This window comes from Notolabrus celidotus, chromosome 5 (genome assembly GCF_009762535.1).
Source record: "Notolabrus celidotus isolate fNotCel1 chromosome 5, fNotCel1.pri, whole genome shotgun sequence".
Classification (NCBI taxonomy): Eukaryota; Metazoa; Chordata; class Actinopteri; order Labriformes; family Labridae; genus Notolabrus; species Notolabrus celidotus.
Genome location: NC_048276.1, coordinates 20,459,743 through 20,486,622, shown reverse-complemented (window position 1 = coordinate 20,486,622; position 26,880 = coordinate 20,459,743). Strand labels below are relative to the sequence as shown.

General features: G+C 37.5%; 2 protein-coding genes across 3 annotated transcripts in view; one reads left to right on the top strand and one right to left on the bottom strand.

Annotated features, from left to right (window-relative positions):
- Positions 1-1,639: 1,639 nt before the first annotated feature.
- Positions 1,640-26,880, bottom strand: part of spns3 (spinster homolog 3 (Drosophila)) — a 26,832-nt gene continuing 1,591 nt past the window's right edge. The window contains exons 1-14 of one of the 2 annotated variants that reach the window (XM_034683295.1): positions 13,389-13,466; positions 10,995-11,127; positions 9,303-9,555; positions 9,152-9,217; positions 7,957-8,093; positions 7,387-7,538; positions 6,049-6,115; positions 5,826-5,968; positions 4,562-4,714; positions 4,271-4,460; positions 3,423-3,488; positions 3,235-3,333; positions 2,964-3,135; positions 1,640-2,054 (exon numbers count right to left, since the gene is read on the bottom strand). In XM_034683295.1, the coding sequence (XP_034539186.1) occupies positions 1,987-2,054; positions 2,964-3,135; positions 3,235-3,333; positions 3,423-3,488; positions 4,271-4,460; positions 4,562-4,714; positions 5,826-5,968; positions 6,049-6,115; positions 7,387-7,538; positions 7,957-8,093; positions 9,152-9,217; positions 9,303-9,534 (1,545 nt within the window). In that variant the 5' untranslated portion in view covers positions 9,535-9,555; positions 10,995-11,127; positions 13,389-13,466 and the 3' untranslated portion in view covers positions 1,640-1,986. Of the gene's footprint in view, positions 2,055-2,963; positions 3,136-3,234; positions 3,334-3,422; positions 3,489-4,270; positions 4,461-4,561; positions 4,715-5,825; positions 5,969-6,048; positions 6,116-7,386; positions 7,539-7,956; positions 8,094-9,151; positions 9,218-9,302; positions 9,556-10,994; positions 11,128-13,388; positions 13,467-26,880 lie in introns of those variants that run through there. The other variant, XM_034683294.1, reaches the window with a different exon arrangement.
- Positions 17,185-26,046, top strand: ube2g1a (ubiquitin-conjugating enzyme E2G 1a (UBC7 homolog, yeast)). The gene is made up of 6 exons (XM_034683297.1): positions 17,185-17,398; positions 21,769-21,871; positions 22,010-22,107; positions 23,310-23,488; positions 23,801-23,920; positions 24,768-26,046. Exons 1-5 carry the CDS (start codon positions 17,353-17,355, stop codon positions 23,885-23,887), a joined length of 513 nt encoding a protein of 170 aa, XP_034539188.1. The 5' UTR covers positions 17,185-17,352; the 3' UTR covers positions 23,888-23,920; positions 24,768-26,046.

The following is a 26,880-nucleotide window of genomic DNA, read 5'->3' as shown; positions in this document are numbered from 1 at the left end:
AACTGTGCTTAAAAATAATACTTGGAATAAATCAATTAACTTTGTGATGACACAAACTGGTGCTCACTGATTACAGAAGAGTTTCCGGTGTCATTTGTATCTGTTATATAGCATGTGAAAGTATCGTTAATATCAATATGCATTGTAGTTTAGGATCAAGGAAAATGTCTTTCAATCAACTTTATGCCAGAGGTGTGTATTGCATTCACTTGAGAAAAATGTCACTGTTAGAGAGAGCTATCGCAGAATAACAAGGAGAAAATGTTAAAATGTTTTCAGAACTATTGAGACACTTCTCAGTTTCACTTTGGTATACAACATTTTCAGCATTAATGCTTAATTGTCTTTTAAGTCACTGATGGTCTGCCTGAATGCACTTCAGATGCATCGTCGATTAACCCTCCTGTTACGTCCGTTTCTCTGGAACAGCAATAATGTTCCTGGGTCAATTTGACCCGGGGCATATTCAATCATCCAGAAGTGTCAGAATCACAAAAAAATCCCAATCAGATGTTTTAAATCAAATTTTTATCTCCATTACTAACCATTTAAATCAAGACTTAGTCCATTGGTGTTCTTTAATTCTCACAGATCATGGTTCAATGAGGACAGCTCACTCGATTTTCATTAAAATTAATGTTAAAACTTTTTTTGGAAAGCCCTAAATATAAGTACAATACTTTGCCATGACATAGATTTTTGTTTATTTTATTTTACATTATGAATCCTTTTTTTTATGAAGTGATGTTGATAAATTAACACGAAACCTCTTCTGTCACATGCTGCACAGATTTTTAAGCTGCATTTAGCTGGTTTGGAAGGCATATATTGCCTAAAATAGACTTTTAAAAGGGTCAATTTGACCCGCAACAGAACAGGAGGGCTAAGCACTGCAACTTCCAGCAGATCAAAAAGGCTTGATGTCTGGACATCTGCAAAGTCTTTAAGTGACTGCGCATAGTAAAAAAAACTTGTACTATTACCAAACATAGTTAGTTCAAGGTAAGAGTATCCCAAAATGCCTCAAACCCAAAACGTAATAGTACTGGATTTAACCAAAACGTCGTCCGGGGCATGTATGTGTCCTTGCATGTCCTAAATCAGAGCTTCTTTTGGGGATTTTGATGTACAAGTATGACTTAAACTAGAAAAATCTGAGGAAACCTTTGTTCTTGAGAGCAAAGCTGCCTATGTATTTAAATGTTTCATATATTAATGTTCATCTAGCTTGAGACCTGATGTAACTAATTACCAAGCAAACAAGTTAGCTAGTTATATTTTTAACTTTTCTTTCCACTCTTACTTATTTTATTAATTTTACAGTGTTGATTTTCTTTTATTTTTAAGTATTTTTTTTATAATCTTGCCTTTTTTAATTTTACCATTGCTGTTGTTTTCTGTCTCTCTGTTATTCTGTGAAGCACCTTGGGCTGCATGTTTTTATGTATGAAAGGTGCTATATAAAGTTGAGTTGAGCTGAGTTGAGTTGAGTTGAGTTAACCTAGGAAGGAAGAAACAACATACCAAAATATTATCTTCAAAATGCTGATGTGCAGTTCCCTGTAGTCAGCTAAAGCTATGACATCCTTGCAAGGCTGATAGATACTTAAACAAGATGTTTGGAGAAATGAATGCTGACTCATTTTTAATAATAGATTTATTGAAAAAATTTAAAACAGCAATTCAATTTAAAAAGCACCCGCCTTCCTAGCATGTACAAATAAAACTGTCTCTAATTCAAAGGTTTTAAAAAAAAGCTATTTATATCCTCAGTGCAAAGATAACTATTTCTAGTGAAGGCATCTGATAGTTGAGACTTTGATGAGGTTTCTCTGGATCTGTTGTCATTGTGTAACTGTAAGAGGACCAAACAGTGTTTTTCAAGCCAGCTCCAACACCAGTTTGTCCACAGCAGTCGTTTTTTAACTTAACTTTCAGTATTTACATATAAAATAATTACATGGCCACTTTTGACATTTTACGGACTCATTTCTCCTGTGTGCTCATCTCCATCGGTGCCTCAGTTGAAGTTCCCTGCTGTGGTGGGGGCTCTTCTGCACACACAAACACAAACACAGAAACACAGCTGAATCATTTTTAAAATAAAGCATGTATTTAAAAATTTACCCAATTTAAGAAGCAGACAGTTTTCTGTGACATCATGGTGTCAAATATGTCGTGTGATTGTTGATAAACCGAAAAGACAATGGATGGTAAAAAATCTTGAGGGGATCTACCCTTTCTTAAAAAAACAACAACACTAACATATATGTTAACCAGTTATGCAGGGGCAGATACGAGGTAATGTTTCATTTCAAACACTTTGGCGACTACATAATACAGTTAGTGAGGAGTAGCTGAAAGCCAATATTATTTGGTAAAATGACATGACACATAGGGTAGTAATAACATGCTAGCAAAGATAATATTCATTGTTGAATTGATGTCAATTCCTAGCAAACATATAAGTGTTAGAGTTAGCCTTTTTCTATGATAAGCTAGTAAGTTGTTATTGATTGATTTACAAATATGGCCTGGTGTCCCTCTGGATTTTGTTATCAGTTCTTAATTCTGTTACCCGTCAGACTAAAGGAGTTAAATTTTAAAAATGAATCAGGTAACCTTCATTTATATAACACATCTGTGCAGCACATAACAACATTTGAGTTTCCTTGAGCATGACGAAAATGGCTGACGTAAGAATGTGGTGAAAGTCACAGAAACTTGACCAGGTGTAACTCTTCATTAAGTTCTGCAGATAATGAAATAACAGAAGTAGGATGATTTTATTCAGATAGTCAAATAGAGAGCTGTTGTTCGGGCAGGGATGTACTCTCCAGCATTAATGAACACCATGGTGAGGACTTAATGGTGGCCAGTGTGTCATCCACTTGAAAATCCCAAACCAAAGAATTCAAAATTTAACGGCAGAATAAAAGGCATGCAAATATCAGTTTGTGTACCTTCAACTAGTCGCAGAGCTGCCTTCTTGTCTTCAGTGATGTAAAGAGCAGCCATGAAGAAAAATAGCGCACCTAGAGCCCCGACAAACGGGCAGACCAGCAGGCTAAATTTCAAACTGTGGAAGCTCCAGATGTGACTCGAAGGTTGAGATTTGCTTAAAGCATCAGAAATCTACAGCAGGGATGTGAAAACATGACAACTCTTCAATGATGCACAGTTAACATGGTTTAGGACAAAGGTACCATTGATTAAAGAAGAGTTATTTCTCACCGCTCCTACGAGGTAAGGACTTCCTGCGTCACCCAGAAGATGACCGACTGTAATCTGCAGAGCCTCAGCTGTGGACCGTCTGGTCGGTATAACAACATACTGAAACATAAAGTAACACAAGGCCACTTGTTTACTGGAATTTTCAGCATTGCTTCACACGGATTCACAGATGCATCGTTAAAACTCACCAGCAGTATGTCCGCCATGACAGCCCAGTTCAGGGATATCAGTACTTCACCTAAGAAAATGAATACCTGAAATGAGACATGTAAGCACAATGTTTTTTTTCTTTTACAATAAATGCTGCTTGTTTTACACTTTTTTGGCTCTACAACATATTTTTGATGAGCTTGTTACAACATTTTGTTGGAATGGGGTCTTATTGATGGTTTATTTTATTATCATCAATTTCTGTTAAGCCCTTTGTAATAAACTGTGTGGTATGAGAAGTGCTTTATAAATACAATCTGATTGATTGATTTAAGTCTGAAATTAAGCACTATTCTCCATGAACTTGTTATTCATGATCTATTGTATCAAAAAACAAATTTCCATTTTGTCACATGCAAGTTCACCACTATCATTAATTTCAACAAATATGAAAACATCGCTATTTTTCTGCATTAACAGCTTCTCTCAATGCAAATGCGCTTATGCATCCAGGTGCTCTAGAATACACATGCCCAACACTCAAACATAGCTAACTACCTTGTTATAACTATCTCATAATTATGACTTAACAAGGGATCTTTATCAAGGGTATGTTTTACAGTTTTAATAATAGGTCATTTTTAGTCAGCCAGAGAAGGTGACAATGTTTAATCATGTAGTCAACTCATGTAGTTTATCACACATCCGAAGTGAACAGTGGGAGTTTAGATGACATCTTCCTTTTTATAGAACAAGACAAACAGGAACTAACACTGTAAGAAGGAACTGACTCACAGTCTTAAGTATACACCCCCATCTGTAAACTCATACTTCAAAACATCATTCATTCAGAGGTCACAAGTTAATACAGAAGGTTGTCTCTTACGTAAGTGGCAGGGATGCTTGTTGATGCTACAAATATGACGACAAAGAGGCAGGGGGCTGATCCCAGCAGGCCCACTGCACAGATGATGGGGTCCACATATGGCACCTTGTCCCTGAACCGTCTGGACAAACCAGTGCCGAGACATCCTCCCAGAATGCCTGTCACCACCGTTATAGCTCCGAAGATATAACTGCACAGGAAAGAGAGGCAGACAGCTTTGTTAGAGCACTGAGGTGATTTGAAGGAACTTCAGTAAATACAGGATGTTGAAGGTCAAATGTTCAGTATCACCTGTCTATGGGGTTGCAGGGCTCTTTCTCACACGGGGGTCTGATGTTCTGGGCGACCTGAGCTCTGGAGAGATAAGTGGGTGTCCAGAAAGCCAGGGCTCCAGTGAGGAAGGCTGTAGCTGTCACTCCAAATGTTGACCACAAGTAACTTTTACTAGTTTCAGAGTAACAAAAGAAAGAAAGAGAATTAGTGAATATAAAATAAAAATAATAATATCCCTGTTAACTGTGCAGTCTAATGCAAAGTGTCATGTTATCAGAGCCTGAACAATACATTTGATGCCAGTTTATCAAATGATGCTGTTTTGGGTTTAATGTGGATCTTTTCTGCTTGGGTTTGTTTTATTCCACCTGTTTCATAGTTAATAATAAATGAGGAAGCTTGGGTTGGTTATCCTGGTATAAAAGAAATGCTCAAAAAATGTTTGAGTTAATTTCTTATTACAGGCCGGATATTTGGGGATTTTGTCGCATGTTCATAACTTTCTTGTTGCCTAAACCTCTTTTGTCTTTCTACCTGTGCTGTTTGCGTTCTGTCTAATTCTTAGTTTGTTTTCCACTCTGTTTCCCCGTGTTTCTCCTCCAGTTGTTCAATTTCCTCCAGTAACTCTTTTAATTGTGTTTCTTCCGCTTTCTTTTTTTTTTGCAGATGAGTATGAAATTATATGACCCCTCTTTAATGCTTTGGCCTCTTCCTCTAATATTATTAAGTCTGTATACTCTGTAATATTTATGGCTACACATTCAGCCAACACCTTCATTATTTTTCTACATATTTTGTGTATACTGTAAAAGTGAACTATCTGATCTCCAAAGAGATTCATGGTTACTACTTTTTAATAATTGAGACAGCAGCGTGATCTGACAAATTGATCAAACTAACAGCATATTACATAAAGAGTAGTCTAATCTATTATAAACTGAGTATTGTGTGTATTTTTTTTCATGCAGATGTAGATTTCTCCTTATGTCCACTAGGCCACTTTCTGATCATGTTCTCCTCAGACACATGCTTTTTTGTCTGCACTGTGTATCTTTGAATCTTTGAATAAGAAGAGTCCAAATTTGGGTTCCATATCAGATTCATATCCCCTCCCAACATTACACCTCCCTTACTCTTTGTTGGAAAAAATGGTTAACAACAATAAAAGAAGCAAAGATGTATCATCTGTCTATTTGTACTAAAACAATATTGTTATCAACCTCAAAGACCCAGTATAGCTCATGACAATAGAACAAGTGCATATTTAGTTTTCATGTCTTACTTCTTCAGCAGATACTTGACGTCCTCCAGGTACGTGCTCTGCCCTGTGATGCCCTCTCCGTGGTTTTCAGCAGCACCCCTGGGTGGGTTTGGGCATAGGAAGACCAGCATCACAAGTCCAAACACACCCATGATGGGAGTGATCTGTCAACAATGACAAGTGTTCAAAAAGCTGTATGTGCTCAGCTAACTCACACTCTGAATAATTATGAAAATGTTCTCACCCTGAGGGCCCAGCGCCAATCTCCTGTGGCAGTAGCAAGCCCTGCCCCTGTGATGTATCCCAGACCACTGAAAACACAGAGCGGTGTTATCACAAAGGCTGTAACTGTGACACAAAGAAGTTCACTAGTACTGTAGAGCTGCTGAAAATTCAAGGAATCAGCTTTGCAGGGTTACATTGTTCTTTTCTTTCATCACATCATCATCTCTGCATGTTAAGCAGCTGAAAGGCAGTATGTCTTCATAGTTGAAGTTATGCTTGGTTATTAAACCTCAAAATCTGAGACATCTGGGCGAAATATATTTGAGTCAAAGCCACAACATTAACATTACTCTTGATGCAATATTTAGAGATCTTTATTGATCATTTCTCTCCTTTGATTTAGTTGTCTAGAGTCATTATTCATACTTTCAATGCTGTTCAACTGACCTTTAAAGAGCTTCCAATCAGCATTAAATGCATCATTTACAATCCATGTATTTGAGTCATATTCTTAGAAAACATTATTAATATAATAAGTAGTATAAATAGCCTTTCTGACAATCATGAATGGATGATTCATCCTGACTTGATGTTTCAGAGAGCAAAGAGCAGAGAGGAGGAGTGTTTTTTATTTTTTATTTTATACGACTCACTTTTGGAGAGAAACATTGATTGTCACACAATATCATGTCCTGTTCTGTCTTACTCATGATAGCGTAACAGACATAAAAATGTCAAGATATCATTGACACCAATGAAAGCAATAACATCCTAGATCTGTTGTTTCTTCTGCTGTGTTTGTTATATAACCATTTATAATCATTACAACTATTAAATCATATATTTTCATTAAAAAACCCTGTAACTACCATCTATAACTATTTACTCAACATAAAGCACAGAAGACATCAAAAAAGCTTATTACAAACTAGTTTGTGCATTCAAAAGAGTTGTGGTGGTGCATGTTGTTGTCTTGTTCTGACATATCCTCCTCTAAATCACTCTGCTTCCTCATCTTGGAGGATCAGTTTAATGTCCTCTTACGCAGTGAGTCTGCTGTCATAACCTCAGTCACTAAAGGGGCAGTTCAGGTAATCTGATGGCCCCCTGGACGCTCTTTAGGTCTCTGTTAGTTTAGAATTAATGGATTATAAGTAGTTAATTCTGAGAATATTTTGTTTTATTGAAGTTGCTTGTGCCTGCAGCTGTAAATATTGCATGACTTCTGTCCCTTATGTGCACCATATATGAACTTTCCTGTACAGTTTGACTCTTTCACTGCTTCGACAAGCCGCCGTTACTCTTCCAAGACCAGCAGGGACCTGTCTCATGTAGGGGAGATGTGTAATGGTTTTACCTTCCAATAGGGATAAAGATGTAGAAGAGACAGATCACAAGGCTCCGTTGAGCTCCGGTGAAGAGGTCGCCAATGATGGTTGGAGCGATGGTGGAGTAGCTGGCCTCTCCAATGCCAACCATCGCTCGCAGCAGCATCAGGAGCCAAAATAACTGAAAAGATCAGGGAACAGGTGAGGTTTGCCAAGACTGAAGGAACAAGCTCAACAAGTAGCCTACCATTCTCATCTCCTAAATAAGAACAAATAATCAAGGATACATTTTTATTTCAAAAGTCTTTCATCTAATTTAGGTTGGTTCTTTGTTGTGCTCATAAATACAAGAACATGTTATATTTTCTCAAGTGTAAATATATATATATATGAGGGCTTTGCTTTACCCCTTAAGGATAAGTACCTTAACCCAAGTACCACTCTCTTCTACTCATGGTACATGCAGCTCCATTCAAGTAAGGTCAGATAAAAGAGGAAGAACAGTCTCACTACAGACAGCAGGAAGTGACATTTTCCCCATCATGTCGTGTTTAAGTGCTCGTAAAATGTGTGTGTGAACGTGTCTATTTCTCTCTTACCGACTCAGTGACAAAAGAGCTTGCTGCCGCTGTCACAAGCCACACGCTCAGTCCACCCACCATGATGTATTTCCGGTTGTAGCGGTCACCAAGGTAACCAAAGAGAGGGGCCAGGAGTAAGAAACTGCAGATGAAGACTGTAAAATCATGAATAAGAGTCAGTTCTGACCCTGTAATGGTATGGGAGAAACTGAAGTGAAGAAAATGTGTGAGGAATTCTAATGTTACTCCTGCACTGAAAAAAATTCAAATGTTACCAACTGTGTTTGTCTAATTTCTGGTTAAATATCTCACTACAGTTCATACAAGCCACATTCATCAGACAAGTTGATATAACATCTTATTTCAAGAAATTACAGGGAAAAAAATATCCTTAAATTGCATGTAATGAGAAAAATAACAGAGAGTGCGGCAAGTAAAATGTATCTTATTCATGAACCTTGTTGCATTGGCAGATATTTTCACTTGTTTTTCTGGCTTTGTCTCGTGAATGTGGCTCATATTAAGTGTCATGAAATACAACCCAGAGATTTCACATTGCGCAAGAATACTGACTATCAAGGCACAGATCTCTGACTAGTTTAGAACCGAGGGGCACCACACATTGGTGCGAATGTATGTGTACATGTCTAATTTTATACTCCTGTCTAATAACCAGATTTACTCTGCAGTTAAATTTTAGCGCATGTTGCACAAAGCAGGCTCAAGTATCACCACATAAAATGGGGACCTTTAATAAATATGTGAATTTCCAACCATAAAACACTCTCATAATTGTGTCTCTAGAACATTTTCTTGGACAGGGAAAGTGATTGAGGAGTGATATACATGCCAGTTCAGTAGTTTAACAACATTTTTTAGTAGCATGCAGGCAGTTCAGCTGCATATTTGCATTGTGATTCAGGTAGATTGGTCAAGTGAACAATAAACGTAAACACTGACACAAAACACAACAACATGACATTTGACACATGACAAGTCTTATACAACTAGCATCTCATGCACATTGTCAGACTGATCATTTTAGTTTTAACTTCTTTTTTGAAGTATGTAGATCATACAAACTAGATTTCTCCCAGCAGTTGTTTAACTTCTTCTGTTATGAAGTAACTGATTGCTTGCAAAACTTGAGCTTTCAAAGTAGCTTCCCTTAAACTGCTAAGAGGTGATGTTTGTGTGAGTGTGTCAATCATACCTGTTTGTAGTAGAGCAGCTGTACTGTCACTTATATCAAAGAATTTCTGCAGGTTAAGCAGGACACCTGTTTGATAAAAAAAAAATCATATTACCACCAATACCAGGAGCATTGCATGTTTTTTGAACATCAAGTGAGGACCTTATCTGACCTGCGATTGTATAACGCTCCATGTAGTTGAGCAGGTTGATGTAGCAGAGCACAGCTACAGCTATCTTGGCGCGACCCGGTGATATGGGCTGATTGTCTGGTACTTTTGGTGTGAGCGATGAAAGGCTGTTTACAAAAGAGCCATAGTGTAGGCCCGAGCCCGAGCCCGAGCCCCGACTCCATCGAGGCCTTGGCTTGTCCTGAGGGGAACTCACTGATACCTCTGGCTCCATAGTGAGCAGCTTTTTTACAACCTGTGAAGGGAGAGTGGATGGTTTAGATTTAGAGGAATAATTCACTGTGTTTGGTCTCATTAATGTGCTGCAGCATTATGACACTCATGGCCCCCTGTATGTTTTAGAATGAGTTGTAAGATCTTACCACTTACCTTTAAGTAGGAGGGGAAAGTAAACAGTACTACATACTCATGTTATTGTAATTGGGTAGCAATCCTATTTTCGGGGGAAGTATTGTACTGCTCTACATTTTACATTGCATTAGTTACTGAGTTAAAAATAAGTGAAAAGTAAAAAGGATGCAATCTTCACATCAATTGCGTGAAAGCCAGCTGATCGTCTGGCATCTACCGCAGATGATCAGATAAAGCACTTGCATTAAAAGAAGATCACGCATGCATGAGCTGAAATCAAACAAGAAATAAGCCCCCTGCTTTTAAGGATATTCATGACCTCTTTCCATGCTCTGACCTCTTGATCACTTCTGAGCCCCTCTAAACAACCTGAGGTCCTTAGGTGGAGGCCTTTCATGTGTTCCTGAGAACTTTAGGAGTGAAAGAGCGTTAACAGTCAAAGACCTGAAACCCATCCGGACTGAGCTGCCTGATGAAATCAGGTCAGCATACTCAGTGGTCACTTTGAAATCCACTCTTAAACATAGACTTACTTGAGTCTCTGACCGTCCTGTCGTTGGTGACTCTATGATTCAATGGGTTTGATTGTTTAACACGTTTAATCTGCCTTGTTTGCTCCGGTATATTCTTGTAAAACACTGTGTAATGTGATATAGAACATGCTCTCTAAAGAAAGAAAGATGATACAGAACAAGATCTGTTTTCCCTCTCTTCCTGTAAGATGATTGACCTAGTGACACATGGTGAGAGGTGACACGTTTCTTTTTTAGCCCTGTGCCTCATAAGTAATCTAGTTTGGGGGAAATAAGTTCATGTGGGTTGTAGAAACACTTAAGAAAGAGCCCTGTGGCACAAAAGGTAATTACACAACTGTGTGTTTGTACAAATTGTTGCAAACATACCATGTCAAAATAACTCAGAAAGGAGAAGGAAACTGTTAATGCCCACAACAACTAACAGAAAGATTAGATGCTTCATGTATGGTAAGAGAAATGAGATATGAGTCCAACATGGATCTGAGGAACAGAGACATCACCATGAGTGTTCAACTTAATGTCCTTGCAAATATTGCCAAGTTGAAATGTATTAGCATATTATGCTAGTAATAGAAGCAACGTCATGCATTTCCCCTGGTTAGAGTCTGTTCATAACAGTGGGACTATTGTGTATAAGACATATGAACCTAAAGAAGCTAAGACCTAACTTTTTTCTCTTATACACTGATGCTGTAGTTAATGCATTCACATCACACGTATATGTAAACCTTCAGGCTGCTCACTGTTAGTATAAATGGGGATGTGAGTATAAATCAGTCTCACTTACTTGTTGCCGATGCCTTGTTTCTGCGTTCTTCTCACTCTATTCCATGTTTGCAGCTGTGAGTTGACTCAGTGTCTCTCAGTGTGTCTCTGAGTCTCGAGGAAGCTGACAGAGTCCTCAGCTTTCACATTCATGCCTGAAGAGATATTAAGTTAGAGGAGGGACCTGCCCACTCAGGGTTGGTCATATGCTCTCACACAGATCACCACTGTGATGCAATCAGGTCTAATACACACTACTGGGAAAGGGGAACAGACCTACTTTACATCTCTAATACCCCAAATGCTATTCAACATGGTGCATTGTTGTATTTGGGAAATGTAAGATAAGGGACATCCAGCAATCACAATCCAAGCTGATAACATCATCTGATGATACTCAATCTAACTTTGATTGCATTGTTGAAATGCACTTCTATCATTTGTTTAATTTAATCATATCGGCTGGTTTTCCTCAAAAAAAAGGAAATACGACGTCAATGTCATATGATATAAAGTTATGCCTGAATCAATATCATTTCATTAGCTGGACACACTGCAGGAGTGAAGACGTGCAGAGATGGTACACGTGGGTGTCATGTGGTTATTATAGATTAATTAGTTTCGCTATGTGTTTGTGGCTCTGTCTTTGAAGCGGGCACTGATGAATGATTACTTCATAGGCTGTTTCCTTCATAACCTGAAATGGCTTCTGCTTTATAACTGAGACATGTGGACTATATCTACTAATGTGAATGTATTAAAAGTACCTTCTCAACCATTTAAAAACATTTTACACAGATATGATCTCTCCCACCTTTCCTTCACAGCTCAGTGTTCTCATTTGTCTTCATCACCATGAACTTCTGTCGTAAGTGTCATTTGCCCTCCACTATTAGTTCTTAAGAGAAGTTGTGATAACATCAAAAACATGTTGAGAAAAACGCCTCTGTCTCAACAACAGACCTCTCAGAACTGAGGTTTCTGTCAGCAGATTTGGAGAATCACTAAGGACACATATGTCTATTTATAACAATCCAACCACCAAGCTGAGTGAAATAAAACCTGAAATCTTCCTTCAGGGATATAATAAACATTACCCTTTAACCAGTGTAGTGTTAGCTGGGAACTCTTATAGGCCCAAATTTAAAGACATCAGATGCTGTGGCAAAGTCACAGGCTTACTGGTTTACAAGCTTTTGTGCTGCACAAAATGGACTGTATAACTAAACCAGATCATTCAGATAAACTATCTTTAACCATCTAGCTACAGCCAGGTTCATGGTCACCGCTGAAGAAGAATTCTCTATGACATCTTCCTCTTTTACTGTCAGCATTAGTGCCCTACAAAGTAGGTTCATGTCTCACCTTGAGGTGGAGAAGGAACCATTCAATGTTAGTGTGAAATAAAAACATCAAATCATATTGTAAGAGTTGAGGAAGAAATGTTTTGGCCTATAAAACTAAAGTTACCACAACAAAAAAGCTAACTGGAAAAATTGCATTCCATTTGCAGCACAAATGTGGGAAGGCTGAATGCTGAAAGCTGACAATGCATTGTAAAACACTGCTGAAAAAATACAAATATGACGAAAACGATTTAAAGGCTGCAGCTGTGCAAGTAATGAGTGATTGATGCAGTAGTTTCTGAAGTAATATCACTACAAACAGGAGTAGTAATAGCTGTAGCAGTTTAGATAAAGTAGTGTATAAGAAAAATAATTTGTAAATATAGTTATAAAAGTTTAGTTGAAGTTGAAGTAGTAGTTTTGTTGAGTAAATATACAATTTTGAAACAGATATAGAAATGGGAAAGAGTCGTTAAGGAAGAAATGTGTTGGCCTGAAAAACTAAAATGACCCAAACAACATGCTAATCACATGAAACTTCTCATTGTTTAAGTCTTATTTTGTGTTTTGAATGCCTTTAGTTGTGTTTATTGTCTTTCTATTCATGGTAAAATGATAATGGTTGTAGTTTTACAACGTAAATCTAAATTAAATTAACTAAAACAAAAGTGTTTTGTTGTTAAAAAGGCTACATTTTTTCGTTTAGTAAGAGTCTGTTAAGATCAAGTCAGTTGTCGCCATCTGGTGTCGAATGTATTACAGCCAATACTAAGCTTGGTAAAAAGTTGACATAGAGGGCTTCACCATCATAATCCTGTGTAAGTGCAGTCGGCAAAAAATAAGAAAGTATATGCGACAAATTATAGCAATTTACCCTATGTGAGAAATCGCTAATATCTTGATTCCCTAGCAAATACAGCAGCAAACATGATCTTAGCTCAGTCCATTATGGCAGTTCACAAAGCAGGCACTGGTGTAAGTGTTGGGCTAGAAGCTGGAGAGGTGAAGTTTCTTGTCTTAGGCACTGCTGGTGTAGGCCAATTCTATAGAGAAAAAGAAAGAAATCCCACCTGCGTCCATTCATGTTCAGCCCTCTCACTTTGACATCTTTCCGTAAGTGAGTGTATATCAAGGGGACTGTATGCGATGTACTTGTGTGCTGCGGGTTCAGTAATAGAGTGTAAAAATTGAATTTGCCATTTAAGATTAAAAAGATCAACGTACATTTTCTTCTTCTCGCCTCAGGGGTTAAAATGACAAGATTAATGACAGGAGGGGGTCATTTAAACAGCACACTTGAAATAGGCCTATGTAATTCTAAGAACAAACTATAGTGACTAGTTTTAAGTTTAAAATCCCAGGCTTTTCATTCAAACAACAAACAAACAAACAAACAAACAAACAAACTAACTAACTAACTAACTAACTAACTAACTAACTAACTAACTAACTAACTAACTAGCACATTTTGAGAAATGTCTATTATGTTAGGGTACCTTTTAAATGATAAAAAACAATAAATGTTTAATTTATTCAATTTACAGAAGAGGATTAGGGCCACCAGAGAAGCAGTTATTATTCTGAGAAAAAAGTCGGAATTCTGAGATTAATGTCAGCAACTTCTTTTTTTATTTGTATTTTTGTATTTTTTTTTATTGTTTCATTATTATTGCTGAATATATTGTGTTCTTCACTTAAGGATTGTGGGTAGGTTTTGGGGTCGGGGCTGGGTTGGGATTAGGATGGGGGGGGTCTTTTTATTTTAATTTTTTTTTGTAAAGCACTTTGTGTTACAATATCATTGTATGAAAAGCGCTTCATAAACAAAGTCTGATTGATTGATTAAAGTCAGAATTCTTTTTTTTTTATAAATATTTTTATGGAGAAATAGAGAGGCACCCTACTGCAGGCAAGATGGCGCCGCCACAACATCCACACCGGAAGTCCATACCGGAAGTCCATACCGGAAGTGATTCTTTAACCCCCTCTCTACCCAATGCCGGATGCTTCGAACTGGAAGTTTCTTCTTCGTGTAGCGTATTGATTGCATTAGTCTGTCGCTGCTAAATCAATTAGCAGAAAGCTAATTGTGATAGAGAGAGTGAGTGAGAGAGATCCCGCTGTGTATGAAGAACAGAATAATGTAGAGTGTTAGTGTGTGTGGGGGGAGGGGATGAGAAGGAAAAGACTGTAAGTAAGAGGGAAAATACACTCAAGCTGTACACAGAGATCTATATTCACCACAAAAACAACAGAGGCTCCCCAGAAATGTGTACTGTACATCTATCATCAGTGGCTGACAGTGGTGCCTCAAGTTGAAATATTTTAGTCCTAATATTCTATGTTGATTTGGAGTTTGTAATAGTAAAAGTGCATTGTTCTTTTTCAAGTACAACATTATCAATACAAAAGGGTTAAGACATCATACATATAACATTAAAAGAACATAAAATAAAGTATAATTCTACATTTCAAGTAGGGGTTGGATGGAAAGAAACAGTAGCTATGTATACATTTGCAGTTTTTCTAGTCATTCTAATTGAAGGTTCCAACTTCAATGTTTTCATGGACGCCAAATAAAGTGATCTTGTTAAGACATTGGTGTACATGCATCAAGCATTCAATCTGAATAAAACTGTTTGACAAGCTCAGAGTGTTTACGCCCATCTAATGTCTCAAAATAGAAGGAGAAACCATTCCCTCCGTTTGTTCTTGTGGTTAATGAACACCCCTGTCACTGTGTCATTGTAACGTGTTACAAATTATGTTAAAAAAGAAACAGTCACCACACACCTCTACATTTTCCTCCTCCACTCGCCCCTGCACCATAGATAACATTCTGCTCTTCTCTCGTGACTGTGGATCTACTCTGGATCTGTATTTCATTCATTCATTAATCTATACATGTGATCACATAGGCAGACAGCATGCAAGGTAATTTGGAACAAACACTACAGCAAACTTAGATAATGTGACAAGTCCCCATGGAAAGAGACTCCTGCACGCTGCACAGTTATCATATTGAACCTGTGGGGAACAGCTGTGCAGGAAGGAAGAGGGGTCACTGGGGGAATCAGTCAAAGGCAAGCAGGTGTGCAGGGGCAGGACACACACCACAGGTGAGGTACAGTCAGGCTAACACAACATAAAATAACATATGACCCAGACAAAACAAGAGAGGCATATGCAGATGTCATCATGGCAGCATCATAATCAGCTTTAAGTATTTCAACACACACTCGGAACAAAAGGCTGTGCATGGCTGAGACGTTAACACTATAACTTAGTGATTCGTGCAGGCTTCTAAGTAACTTGAATTCTCAACAGCCTATACACTTTTGGAGTCAATCAACTAGTCAATAATACTGATACGATTAAAATGTAAGTGCAAAAAAGTTCATAGAATTACGCGTAAACCTACGTGTTTTTGAAGGCTTTTATTTTGCGTTCACGTTCCTGTTTTTTGAAGGCTTTTATTTTTGTAACTTCTGGTATGGACTTCCGGTGTGGGTGTTATTGCAACGTTTTTAGCTTTGTAACTTCCGGTATGGACTTCCGGTATGGACTTCCGGTGTGGATGTTGTGGCGGCGCCATCTTGCCTGCAGTAGGGTACCCTTGGAGAAATATGGCAAGTTTCCAATGACAGATCAACACCGGAAGTCACAAAAGAAAAGAGATGTATAGTGAGTGACTTTTACAACAGAATACTGTGCATCCCAAGTATTGAAGAACAAAAATAATAATACAAGCCATAATTTCCTTTTTTTCACTTTTTCAGTGAGCATAGAGAAAGATAAAAGAAAAAAAAATATGACATATCTCCCAAACAATATCAATATATAGTAATAATGTTAATAACAGTTATAATGGTAATACATCAATGAGACTAAATATAATACAATGAATTAATAAACAAAAATAAATACTAAAGTCAGAATTCTGAGAAAAAAGTCAAAATTCTGTGAAAAAAGTCAGAATTCTGAGATTAAAGTCAGAATTGTTAGAAAAAAGTCAGAATTCTGAGATTAAAGACAGAATTCTGACTTCTTTCTCAGAATAATAACAATAATAAAAAATGTTAACCTTTTTTTTCTGAGAAAAAAGTCAGAATTCTGAGATTATTCTGACTTTAATCCCAAAATTCTGACTTTAATCTCAGAATTCCGACTTTTTTTTCTCATAATAATAATAATTTTTAAAAAATTGACCTTAACTATTATTTATTTTTTCCAGTGGCCCTAATCCTCTTCCGTAACAATTCACATCGTCACAATAACGATTTGTTTAATGTATTTGCAAGGGACATTCTTTTCTAAGAGATGCCCACTACAGGGAAATTACTAAAATGGTACTAAACTTCCCATCATTAACCCCAAAAGAGAAACTGTCAGTTCTCCTGGGGGAAGGGTCAGCAGCTCCTCTGGCTGCTAAATGTGTGTCTGCCTGTCACAGCCTAAGGGACACACCATCCCATGGTGTTTGATTTTGGGTGGGGTTTTGTGAGCGTGCCGCATCGGATGAGGAGATTGAAATATGCTGTATGGATAATCGTTAATTAAAGCGTATAGAATATGCAATATATTGTTGATATGTATGTGACGAATATAATATGTAATGAATATGGTGTGTGATTAATGTGTATATGGTGAGTGTAGTGTGTTGTGAATATATATAATGTATGGTATGAATTTGTGTGCTTTGGCAATAACATCTCTTTGTTCATGCCAATAATGCAAATTTGAATTTGAATTTGAATTTGACATTTTTTTGCAGCATGTACTCGAACAGGCTGCAATCACAGCAGTGTCCAGGAGGTGGCGGTAATGCGTCAATGATGATTTCGGCTGCTGTAAATCCTTAACGAAGAAGAAGAAGCTGCCAGAGTAGCAGCAGGAGAAGGCGACGGAGAAGAAGAATGAGGAGAATGCTAAACGGAAAATAGAGAGAACGAAGTAGTGCTTTGTGAACGTTGAATTAACGCTGTTACCTCAAAATATTACCATTGAAAATAGCTGCATTATATCTGCTAAACTATGACAGAGTCCCAGTCGGCGCTGTTACTCAGGAGACAGCTTGCAGGTAATATATTAAACATTGGTGTGAACTGATGCCGAGCTAACCAGTTTGCTGTGATTCAAACTGTCTTCTTGAACCTTCCACATAACGTCAACGTCTAATGTCAAATGCACTGCGTTCAGATTGTAACACTGATCAGAATGCGCCGTTGTTGTGCTGAGAGATCAACTCATTGATATGTTTTGATGTTACATTCAGTGTTCAGATGAAAGCCGCTGTCAGAAGTCCCAGCGACTTTGTAGTGTCGAGCAGTTAGCAGTTAGCCTAACGTTAGCCTTCAGCTGTCTCGATGTGTTTACATTTATTTCAACCGACATAACAAGTGCTGTGTCGCTTTTTTCAACGAGTGATTTTTCTGTTTTGCGACCAACATGATGCTGTTAATTATATTCATGCATAAAGGGATGTAACATTGCGCTATTTGACATATTTTGCCGTGCCAATCAAATTGAATTGTTAACATATTTAACAAACTGGCTGCATCTGCAGGCTGGAGTCCGCTGCTGTCACTGTTGTTAGCCTTAACACGGCAAGCTAACAAATGTTCATCTTGCTTCATCACAACAGTTTACTGTGAATCAAAGTTTGTCTTTATAATTCAACACACTTTTCAACAGCATCCAAATCAAATGTTTGACATTTTGATGCTGTAGCAGATGTGTTTATTATCAGGTTTTGGTGTTGTTTGCACGTAAATTCCATGTGCAATCTGTAAGGGACATGATGTACTGATTTGTAGTTTTCAAGATGTTACCCATTAGAGATCAATGATTGATATGGGCCAGGATATTCTTTGATGAAGAGTTATTAAAACGATGTAATTAAATTTTAAGTCAGTTGTATTCCACTGAAACAATAACAATGATAACTTTATATACAGCAGCCTTTGCTTAACCCTCCTGTTATGTTGACCCTTTTTAAAGTCTATTTTAGGCAATATATGCCTTCGAAACCAGCCAAATGTAGCATAAAAATCTGGGCAGCAGGTGAAAGAAGAGGTGTCATGTTAATTTATCAATATCATTTCATAAAAATCCAAAAATTCAAAATTTAAAATAAGATAAACAAAAATCGATGTCATGTAAAACAGTTGTATTTAAATTTAGGGCTTTCCAATGTACATTAAAAAAAGTATTAACATGGATTTTAATGAAAAACGAGTGAGTTATTCTCATTGAACCATGATCTGTGAGAATTAAGGAACACCAATGGATGAAATCTTAAATCGTTAGTATTGAAGTAAAAAATTGGATTAAAAAAAAATTGTATTAGGATTTTTTGTGGTTTTGACACTTTTGGATAATTGAATATGCCCTGGGTCAAATTGACCCAGGAACATTATTACTGTTCCAGAGAAACAAACATGACAGCAGGGTTAAAGTTGCAGCCCGAAGTGCTTAATAAAACAAGATCAGTGATAAACAATGAATGATTAACCAACTAAAAATATGAATACTTCAGATTTAAATAACACTAGCTATGTATTAAAGAAACAAAACTAAACATTTTTAATAAAAGTAAATGACAAGACAACATTTATGATATGGGAAGTTAACAGCCAAATTAATTCGGTCTTCGAACATTAAAAAACATTAAAAGAAAAACTGCTGATCTCAGATCCAGGGGGATGCTGTTCCTCAGGTCATGGCCTTGAAAACTAAAAGCTGCCTCATTTTAACTTATGTGTTATGTTATTCTCCTCAGATAGCAGTAAAAGCTGACTTGGGGACAGGTGAAGTATTTATGGCCACAGGAAGTGTAATATTTAAGATACAGCAGCCATCTAGAGCTTGAATTAAAGCTTACAAAGTTGGGCAGTTCTTTTTAAATACAAATGAGACAGTGACCATGTAATGCTCAAAAGTGACCATTTCATATGAGATTTCATCCAACAGATGCTATTTTTATTGTCTTGTTGTGTATTTTGTGGAAGATATTTTAAAATCTAAAATCAGAAAGCACCAGAATCTTATTTTGACACTTTTCCCTATGTGTCAGGATACTATATGCCAAACTTCATACTTGGATATCAAAGAATGCAATTTTAACACATTTTTTTCTAAATTTACATTATCATGCCAGGAGCATTTTTCAAAAAAGGGGTTTTTGGCCCCTCACGACCAAACAGCCCGAGTTGAGAGTGCTCATTATCACCTTGAGATGGCCCAAGGTATGGGCTAACTGGAAATACTAATGAAAAAAAGGTAGCAAAAAACATCCTGGGCCTGGCTCCCAGCCTATCTCTTTTCTTTGTTGTTGGTTAAAGTCCTGGCTGCTTTGTTTTGAATTGAATGTAATTCTCACAGACCTTTGGGGAGACCAGTAGAGAGAGAGTTGCAATAATCTGAGTGGCTAATTAAAGTGTGTATTATCATTTCAGCATCTGTCCGGGTCGAAGCGGTTTAGTTTTGGAATCATTCCCTAAATTAAAAAAGAAAATAAGTACACACAGTATTTGATTTCCCTTGTGCACATGCTCAAATTTGTACAGAGGCTGTTGGGATAAAAAGGAATGACATTTAAAATTGTATTTGACATTGAATCCAATCTAAGTGTTTCCTTAGGCATAGTGCATGGAGGACGTCAAGTCATGACTTAAAAGTGTCAATACCACTTGTGGCACTGAGGCAGCCCTTATGACACATACTTGAAGATAGATCCGAAGAAAGCTAGAATAGCAGTAAAGAAGGATTGGGCATTAATACTGCACTGCTGCTAATGTGTACCCATACATTAAAAAAATACTTTTTATAACCTTCATAATCTGGATCTGCATTGAAATACACAGAGTAAGACAACTTCTTGGAGTGCTCCTACATATCAGATTCTGGACTCTATGTAAAAGTAAATAAAACAGAGAGTGAACATCCTGTGCTCCCTTTGAAAAACGTGATTAAAAAAAAGAATTACAAAGAAATATTTCATTTTTAAACTGATTGGCACGTTTTGTGAAAACTATATGCCTGTTTTGAATTTTGATGCCAGCAACATAAGGTGCATTTTGACCAAGAGTTCCGGGGTCTTTTAGCCCCCAGAACTACTTTCCCCGGAACTAAAAGATTCCTGTGCCCCCATTGTTGTCTGCGTTTTGACCGCAAGCTGAAGTCCCGGGTAGATTGTGCAAATCAGGCCAGTGACATATGGAGAAAAAAAATGATATTAAATAATATTTTGAAATCTTAATAAAAAACTAAACTAGTATGCATTCCAAGGAACTCCCTCTGTGTTTCAACAACTGTGTAAACTCCACAAACACCGTTATGTTCAACCGAAAGTCCCAGGACCTTTGAAAAGTACTAGCCCCTAAGCAGGGGCTTCTCAGGGGGGAAATGATCTACCCCTGAACTAAATTTAGACCCTGGTTCCTCCGGTTGAAATGCACATAGTTCAGGGGTTAAGTCCCTAGTTCCGGGGTAAAGTTCCTGCGGTCCAAAAACTCCTATATTTCTAAAATGTTGGGATAGGGACAACAAAACACTGAAAAGTCTTGTAATGTTTAAAAAAAAAAACACACCTGGTATACAGAGGACACTCGTAAGCGGCTGAGTCTCTCAGAAGTAAAGCTGACTCTGTAGTTGAAATCCCTGTATGGGCCCAAACACTTCTAAAAGTCATAAATGTGGGTTAATGCTGTACAATGCAAAGAGGAAACCAATAAACATGATCTAGAGACACTGGTGACCTCGCTGGGCCTGCGCTCATTTAAGATGGACTGAGGAAAAGTTTGAGGACATCTGGGAAGGCACCAATAACCTGCCACAGTGTCCCAACTTTTTTGGAATTGCGGTTGTATAATTGATGCATTGCTTGTATCAAACTCATGACTACTAAGTTTACAGCCACACAGTAAATGCACTGCTGTAGTGCATGCTGTTGAATCTTTCACAATTGTTTGATGATGATATGCACAGGTTTATGTTTGGTGTCATTTGCTCACTGTTGTTTAACAATTAGGGCATCTTATGAAAAGTCTGCAGCACTCACGTTGTGGCAAAATGGATGGCAATGTTACTAAATTGATAACTTGTAGAAGAGTTCTTCAAATATGATTAAATCAAAAGTATTGAAACAAAACAAAGCATGTGGGAGGAGTGGAGACAAAGGGATCTTAAAATAGCAAAAGAAATAAACTCTACAGGGACACATAGTGAAGAAGACACATGATCTGGAATTTTTCTTGATATTTTTTTAATCAATTCTGAAGTTATTTAACGAGCTGTATGATTAAATATATAGAATTGTGGTGCGATTTAGCGTGTGGGTTACAAGGATGTGTTCAGCACCATACTGCTTCCTACTTGGTCACCCCTCTGGAGAAAGAAATATACTGTATTGGACATTCTGATTTCCCTTTTACTTTGTTTTTCATCTAGAGCTGAACAAAAATCCAGTGGAGGGGTTTTCAGCAGGCCTAATAGAGGACAGTGATCTCTACAGATGGGAAGTCCTTATCATCGGGCCCCCAGACACACTGTAGTAAGTCTATCACTGTCTCATAGCTGGGATGTGGAAGGGTGAATTGTTATTTTGCTTTCTCTCTGAACTTTGTTGCTGACATGATTTATGAGCTATGATGTAATATTGATTTTTTGTCCTGATTCTATCTGTTCACAGTGAAGGTGGTGTGTTCAAAGCTCATCTGACATTTCCCAAAGACTACCCCCTCAGGCCACCCAAGATGAAATTTATCACAGATATTTGGCATCCTAATGGTAGGCACAATTTCAGAACACTTTGAATGATTTTTGTGTCTCTTTGTATGAGTTCCTGTTTGAGAAAGTGGCTACATATCTTTTGAAGAGGTAAATGCAACAAAATGTAGTGGGATATTTTCCAAACCTGGGCTAGCAAGGATCCACTTGAGTCACATGTCAAGAGATAAAAAAGATGTATAGCTGGATGGATAGAAAATACTTTTGTCACTATGTTTGTGTTACAGGTTGTCTAGAACAAGGGTTCCCAAACCGCGACCCCCAAAATATTGATGCCAAAGACTCGCGACCCCTACTGTCCCTTAAAGTGATTTAATGTGGCTTCATTTAGCTGGTCTGCTGAAAATTAGCCTACCTATATGAACATGTGGCTGAGTTTCTTGTGCTGTTATGATTTAACCTGCTGCTACTGATGCTTTTGACAATTAACTGGTCACTGACCCTAAACTTAGGAGTCATCTGGCAACAAAGAAAGGCAGAAAACTCATTACATTTTCTATTTTCTAGGTTTTATTTCAAGTTTAGCTACTATTTTTGTCAATATTTTTAACTATAATGGGTAAAATGTACTAATTTTAGATAACTTAAAAAAAAAAAAAAAAAACATTCTGGATGACTTCTCACGACCCCCCATGGGGTCCCGACCCACACTTTGGGAACCCCTGGTCTAGAACATGGAATATAAAATATGTTTTTATAATTTTCTTTCCCTGTTTTTGTTTGATAAAATCTAAAGTTAAGTCTCAATAGTACATAATTTTAAACTAGTAATAACACAACTAAATATAACACGCTTTCAGAAGTTATTAAACTTCAGTCAACTAATTATGAGTTTGAATCAATATTTTGCTATTTTGTTGGATGAACCATGTCTGATGTTTACCAAGTGTACTGAATATGGAAGGACCTAAAAAATGTCTTACATTTTTACGCTTTAAGCATTGTCCCTGTGCTCTTTGATAGATCTTCAGTCATTAAGAATTGGGAGAATTGGGAGCAATTCACACAAACCTATCCACATTCTGTAGACTCAAGAAAGCAGCAACAGCTAACAAAGGACCTTTTGCTAAATACGGACATAAAGCGGTAGCAAATAGTTTTATAGTCCTAAAATTTTGACCTTAGTTAACCTGAGTGAAAAAGCATTATATCCATTATACTACAAGAATACATTAATTATTTTACTCTCCTGTTTTTTCCAGTTGACAAGAATGGAGATGTATGTATTTCTATTTTGCACGAGCCTGGGGAGGACAAGTACGGCTATGAGAAACCAGAGGAGCGCTGGCTGCCTATCCACACAGTGGAAACCATCATGATTAGTGTTATCTCTATGCTTGCAGACCCAAATGGGGACTCACCGGCCAATGTGGATGCTGCGGTAAGGTTTTCGTAAAAGAAAAAGGGGGGTGGTAGAAATGGAATTTGAATTGTATGCACGTGCTATCCTAACAAAGGAACATTAATGGTTGTGTTAGTTTGTGTCTCATTTATACAACAAATGTCAGCTAAACCAGCCTTTTTATCTCAGTAAATACTAACTGCATGACTGCATTTCTTTTCTTTGTTATACTTTTTACCTTGTAAAGCACTTTGGTCAATATTGGTTTTTATAAATAAAGTGGACTTGACTGCAAGTGTATTAATTTAATCCGACTGAATTGTGTGCTTTTTTTCTCCCCTCCCCCTGCAGAAAGAGTGGAGGGAGGACAGACACGGTGCATTCAAAAGAAAAGTGGCCAGATGTGTACGAAAAAGCCAAGAGACTGCGTTTGAGTGATATTTAGCAATGATTTAGCTTCATGTTTTCAGGGTAAGTATTCTTGACTTTAGCACTTTAACGACACATTCTGTTCAAACATTCAAACAGGGTTGGAAGATGTGGGTTTCAGACAGACACTGCTGCGCACATCCGCGGGTATGCAACGTGGATATAGCATATAAACGTTGCAACTGTTCCTCTCAACAATCATTATAAACAATGAAATCCTTGCAAGGCATAACATTATAACCAGCCCTCTGGCCTGGATGTATGATTGACAAACTCAAGGCCAGCTGATTGTGCGTTTCAATGGCCTGCTCGGGCCAGTTGAAATATGGTCTTGTAGATCATTTCATATACTTTAACATTGTTTTCCTGTGATACTGTTTTTTTTTTAAAGGATTCTTGTCATCTTGTGAATTACTTCTACAGCATCAACATTTCAAAAGCACCTGTGCACGCAGATGCCATAGATATAGATAAAAACAGCAGTCGCCAACAGCGTTCTCACTACCCTCAAGGTGTTCACTCTGACACTGCCTGTAGCACGGGTTTCCGATCAAGCTTGTACCAGTTCCTGGCAAAAAGCTGGGAAAAAGTCAACATGAACAGAAAATCACCTAAATTATTTGAGTGTTAAAGGGCTGATCGTTGTAGTCATGTTCTCTATTTTGTTGTCCTTGTGCTGACTCTCAGACTACACTTGTAATCTGAGGATGCTACACGTGTCTGTTACGACATGATGACGTGTATAAGGGGTGACCATGCTCCGGCCTAGTTGGGCCTGGAGCAATGTGAGTGCAGGCCAGCAGGGGACAATTGTGCTTTGGCACGGTATGGGGCAACTGGGCCGAGTGTGAGTGCCCCCTTACATTACTATTGTTTGTCTTTCCCACAGGTCCCCAATTGAAAATCAACATGGCACTGTCTCCTCCACTCCTCCACCCTGTCGTCAGGCTTGTCCTCCTTTATCCCGGCAGGAACAGACTGGCTACTGTAGGCTGCAATAGAACATAACAGTGACTACCACAGCTGACAGAAACCCGCCAAGAAAGTGCCAACTCCAAAAACACAAAAAACCCAGATGATGATGAAACATTTTTCCAAGTCTATGAACTGCTTCAACATTCAGGAAGATATTGTAAAGACATGTAAATAAAACAGACTAAACCGGATAATATATAAACTCCCTTTCCATCCATCAGGACACTTAGACCAAATGAATAGAGCCGGTTCCACATAGATTTATTTTTGTTTCCCCTTTTCTCAGCTTCAGCATGCATTAGTTCTTTTTAGGTTCTTTTAACAGGAGGTCTTTGCAGAACGAGGATGCTGTTGAAGGAACGTCAGCAGTGAAGAGCTTGATTGATTCCAGCCAGACGTGACCTGACTGATAAAGTTTTTTTTTCTTTTTAAGAGGAAAACCGCCATATTAGAAAACACAGCTGTTCATCTGGGTTCTTTAACATTCTTGGAACTCAGCATCACATGTGTCCCTGAATGATTTAGTTTTTTTAGTTTTTTGTCTTACCACCCAGCTCAGATGACTAAAAGAAGCCCAATTCCCCCTTAATTTTTGTGCATGTCAGACTCTGTTTATCTTTATTCAAAAGTGCCTCCTAATAAAATGCTAGGCCACTTCACCCTGCATTGAACAATGTTTAAAAATATTGATAAAATGATGGAGAAACTGTGTATCACATGTGTATGAATTTATTTAATAGCGAGTACACAGGGAATCTGTACAATTAGGGTATTGGTAATAATTTGGTGTAGCAATAATTCCTCTAGTATAAAGTGTACACATGTTAATTTTTGATATCCTGATACAGTTTGAGGTCCTCTTCTCTGGTTTTATTTTAGCAACCTCTTTTCCCCGTCTGTGTTGTCCTCAGTAGGAATTGTAATGCATGCTTTATCGTACCTTCTTTTCTTTTTTGCTGCTGAATGTTTCTGGGATTTTTTTTGCGAATGTTTGAGTGTTTGCGTAAACAGTATGTGTGCCCATTTTGTTTTGCCACTCTTCTTTCCCCTGATCCATATTCCCATGATTACTCTGCTCACTGAACTATTGCAGTTTTGCCTAATGTACAAAGACAAAATACTGATGTATATTTTTCATGTTATGAAACCTGTCACCTGTAGTGAGTTCTTCTATAATATGACTTTTTTCAATATTTACTTGTGTATTTAATTCAGTTGTGTTTTGGATACAAGAACTACACAACGCTCATGGCAAAGACAATTATTTACAGCAGAATTCACTCAAATAATAATCAAATATTGAGAAATATTCTAAGTTACACAACAGTTGACAAAATTATCCACCTGTGACCTTATATGTTAACCCAATTTTCTTCTATAATTTGTCCATATTTCTTCTGAACAATATTCAAACCATGCAGTATGTTTGATTTAATATTTTTTACATGACTAGTTAATCATAGACTGAAAGGTTTATGCCTACAGCAGAGAATTGACCAGTCATTATGTTTGTCAACTGTATGTAAGGGATAATGTATGGTTAGCAGTCTTGACCACCCTGAAGGGGTTCTTTTTCCCATAACAACCGGCTAACCATACATTATCCCGCTTATTACCCGGCCACTAACTTAAAATACAAACACGTTGTCAAAAACATTGATTAAAATATTATTTTATTGATTTAAAATTATTCATGTTACAGTTTTAAAGAAATAATCCCAGTGATTCAGCGTCAATGTTACATGGTGATGGATTCTTATCTGCCTGTTAAATGTGACGGAACTCTTTTCAGTGGATGGTTTTGACATGAATGCATGCGATCAGTTTGACTCTGGTGTTGCTCATGTTAGTGAATGTTAATAACCGCTCTCAAGGGGTTTTGACCAATCAGAATCAAGCTTCTTACACAACCGGAAGATCAGTAAGAAAGCCGGGTAATAAGTTTGGTTTAATATTTTCTTTACATGGCTAGTTAATCATAGACTGAAAGGTTTATGCCTACTGCAGTGTTGTGTCCAGAAGTGTTG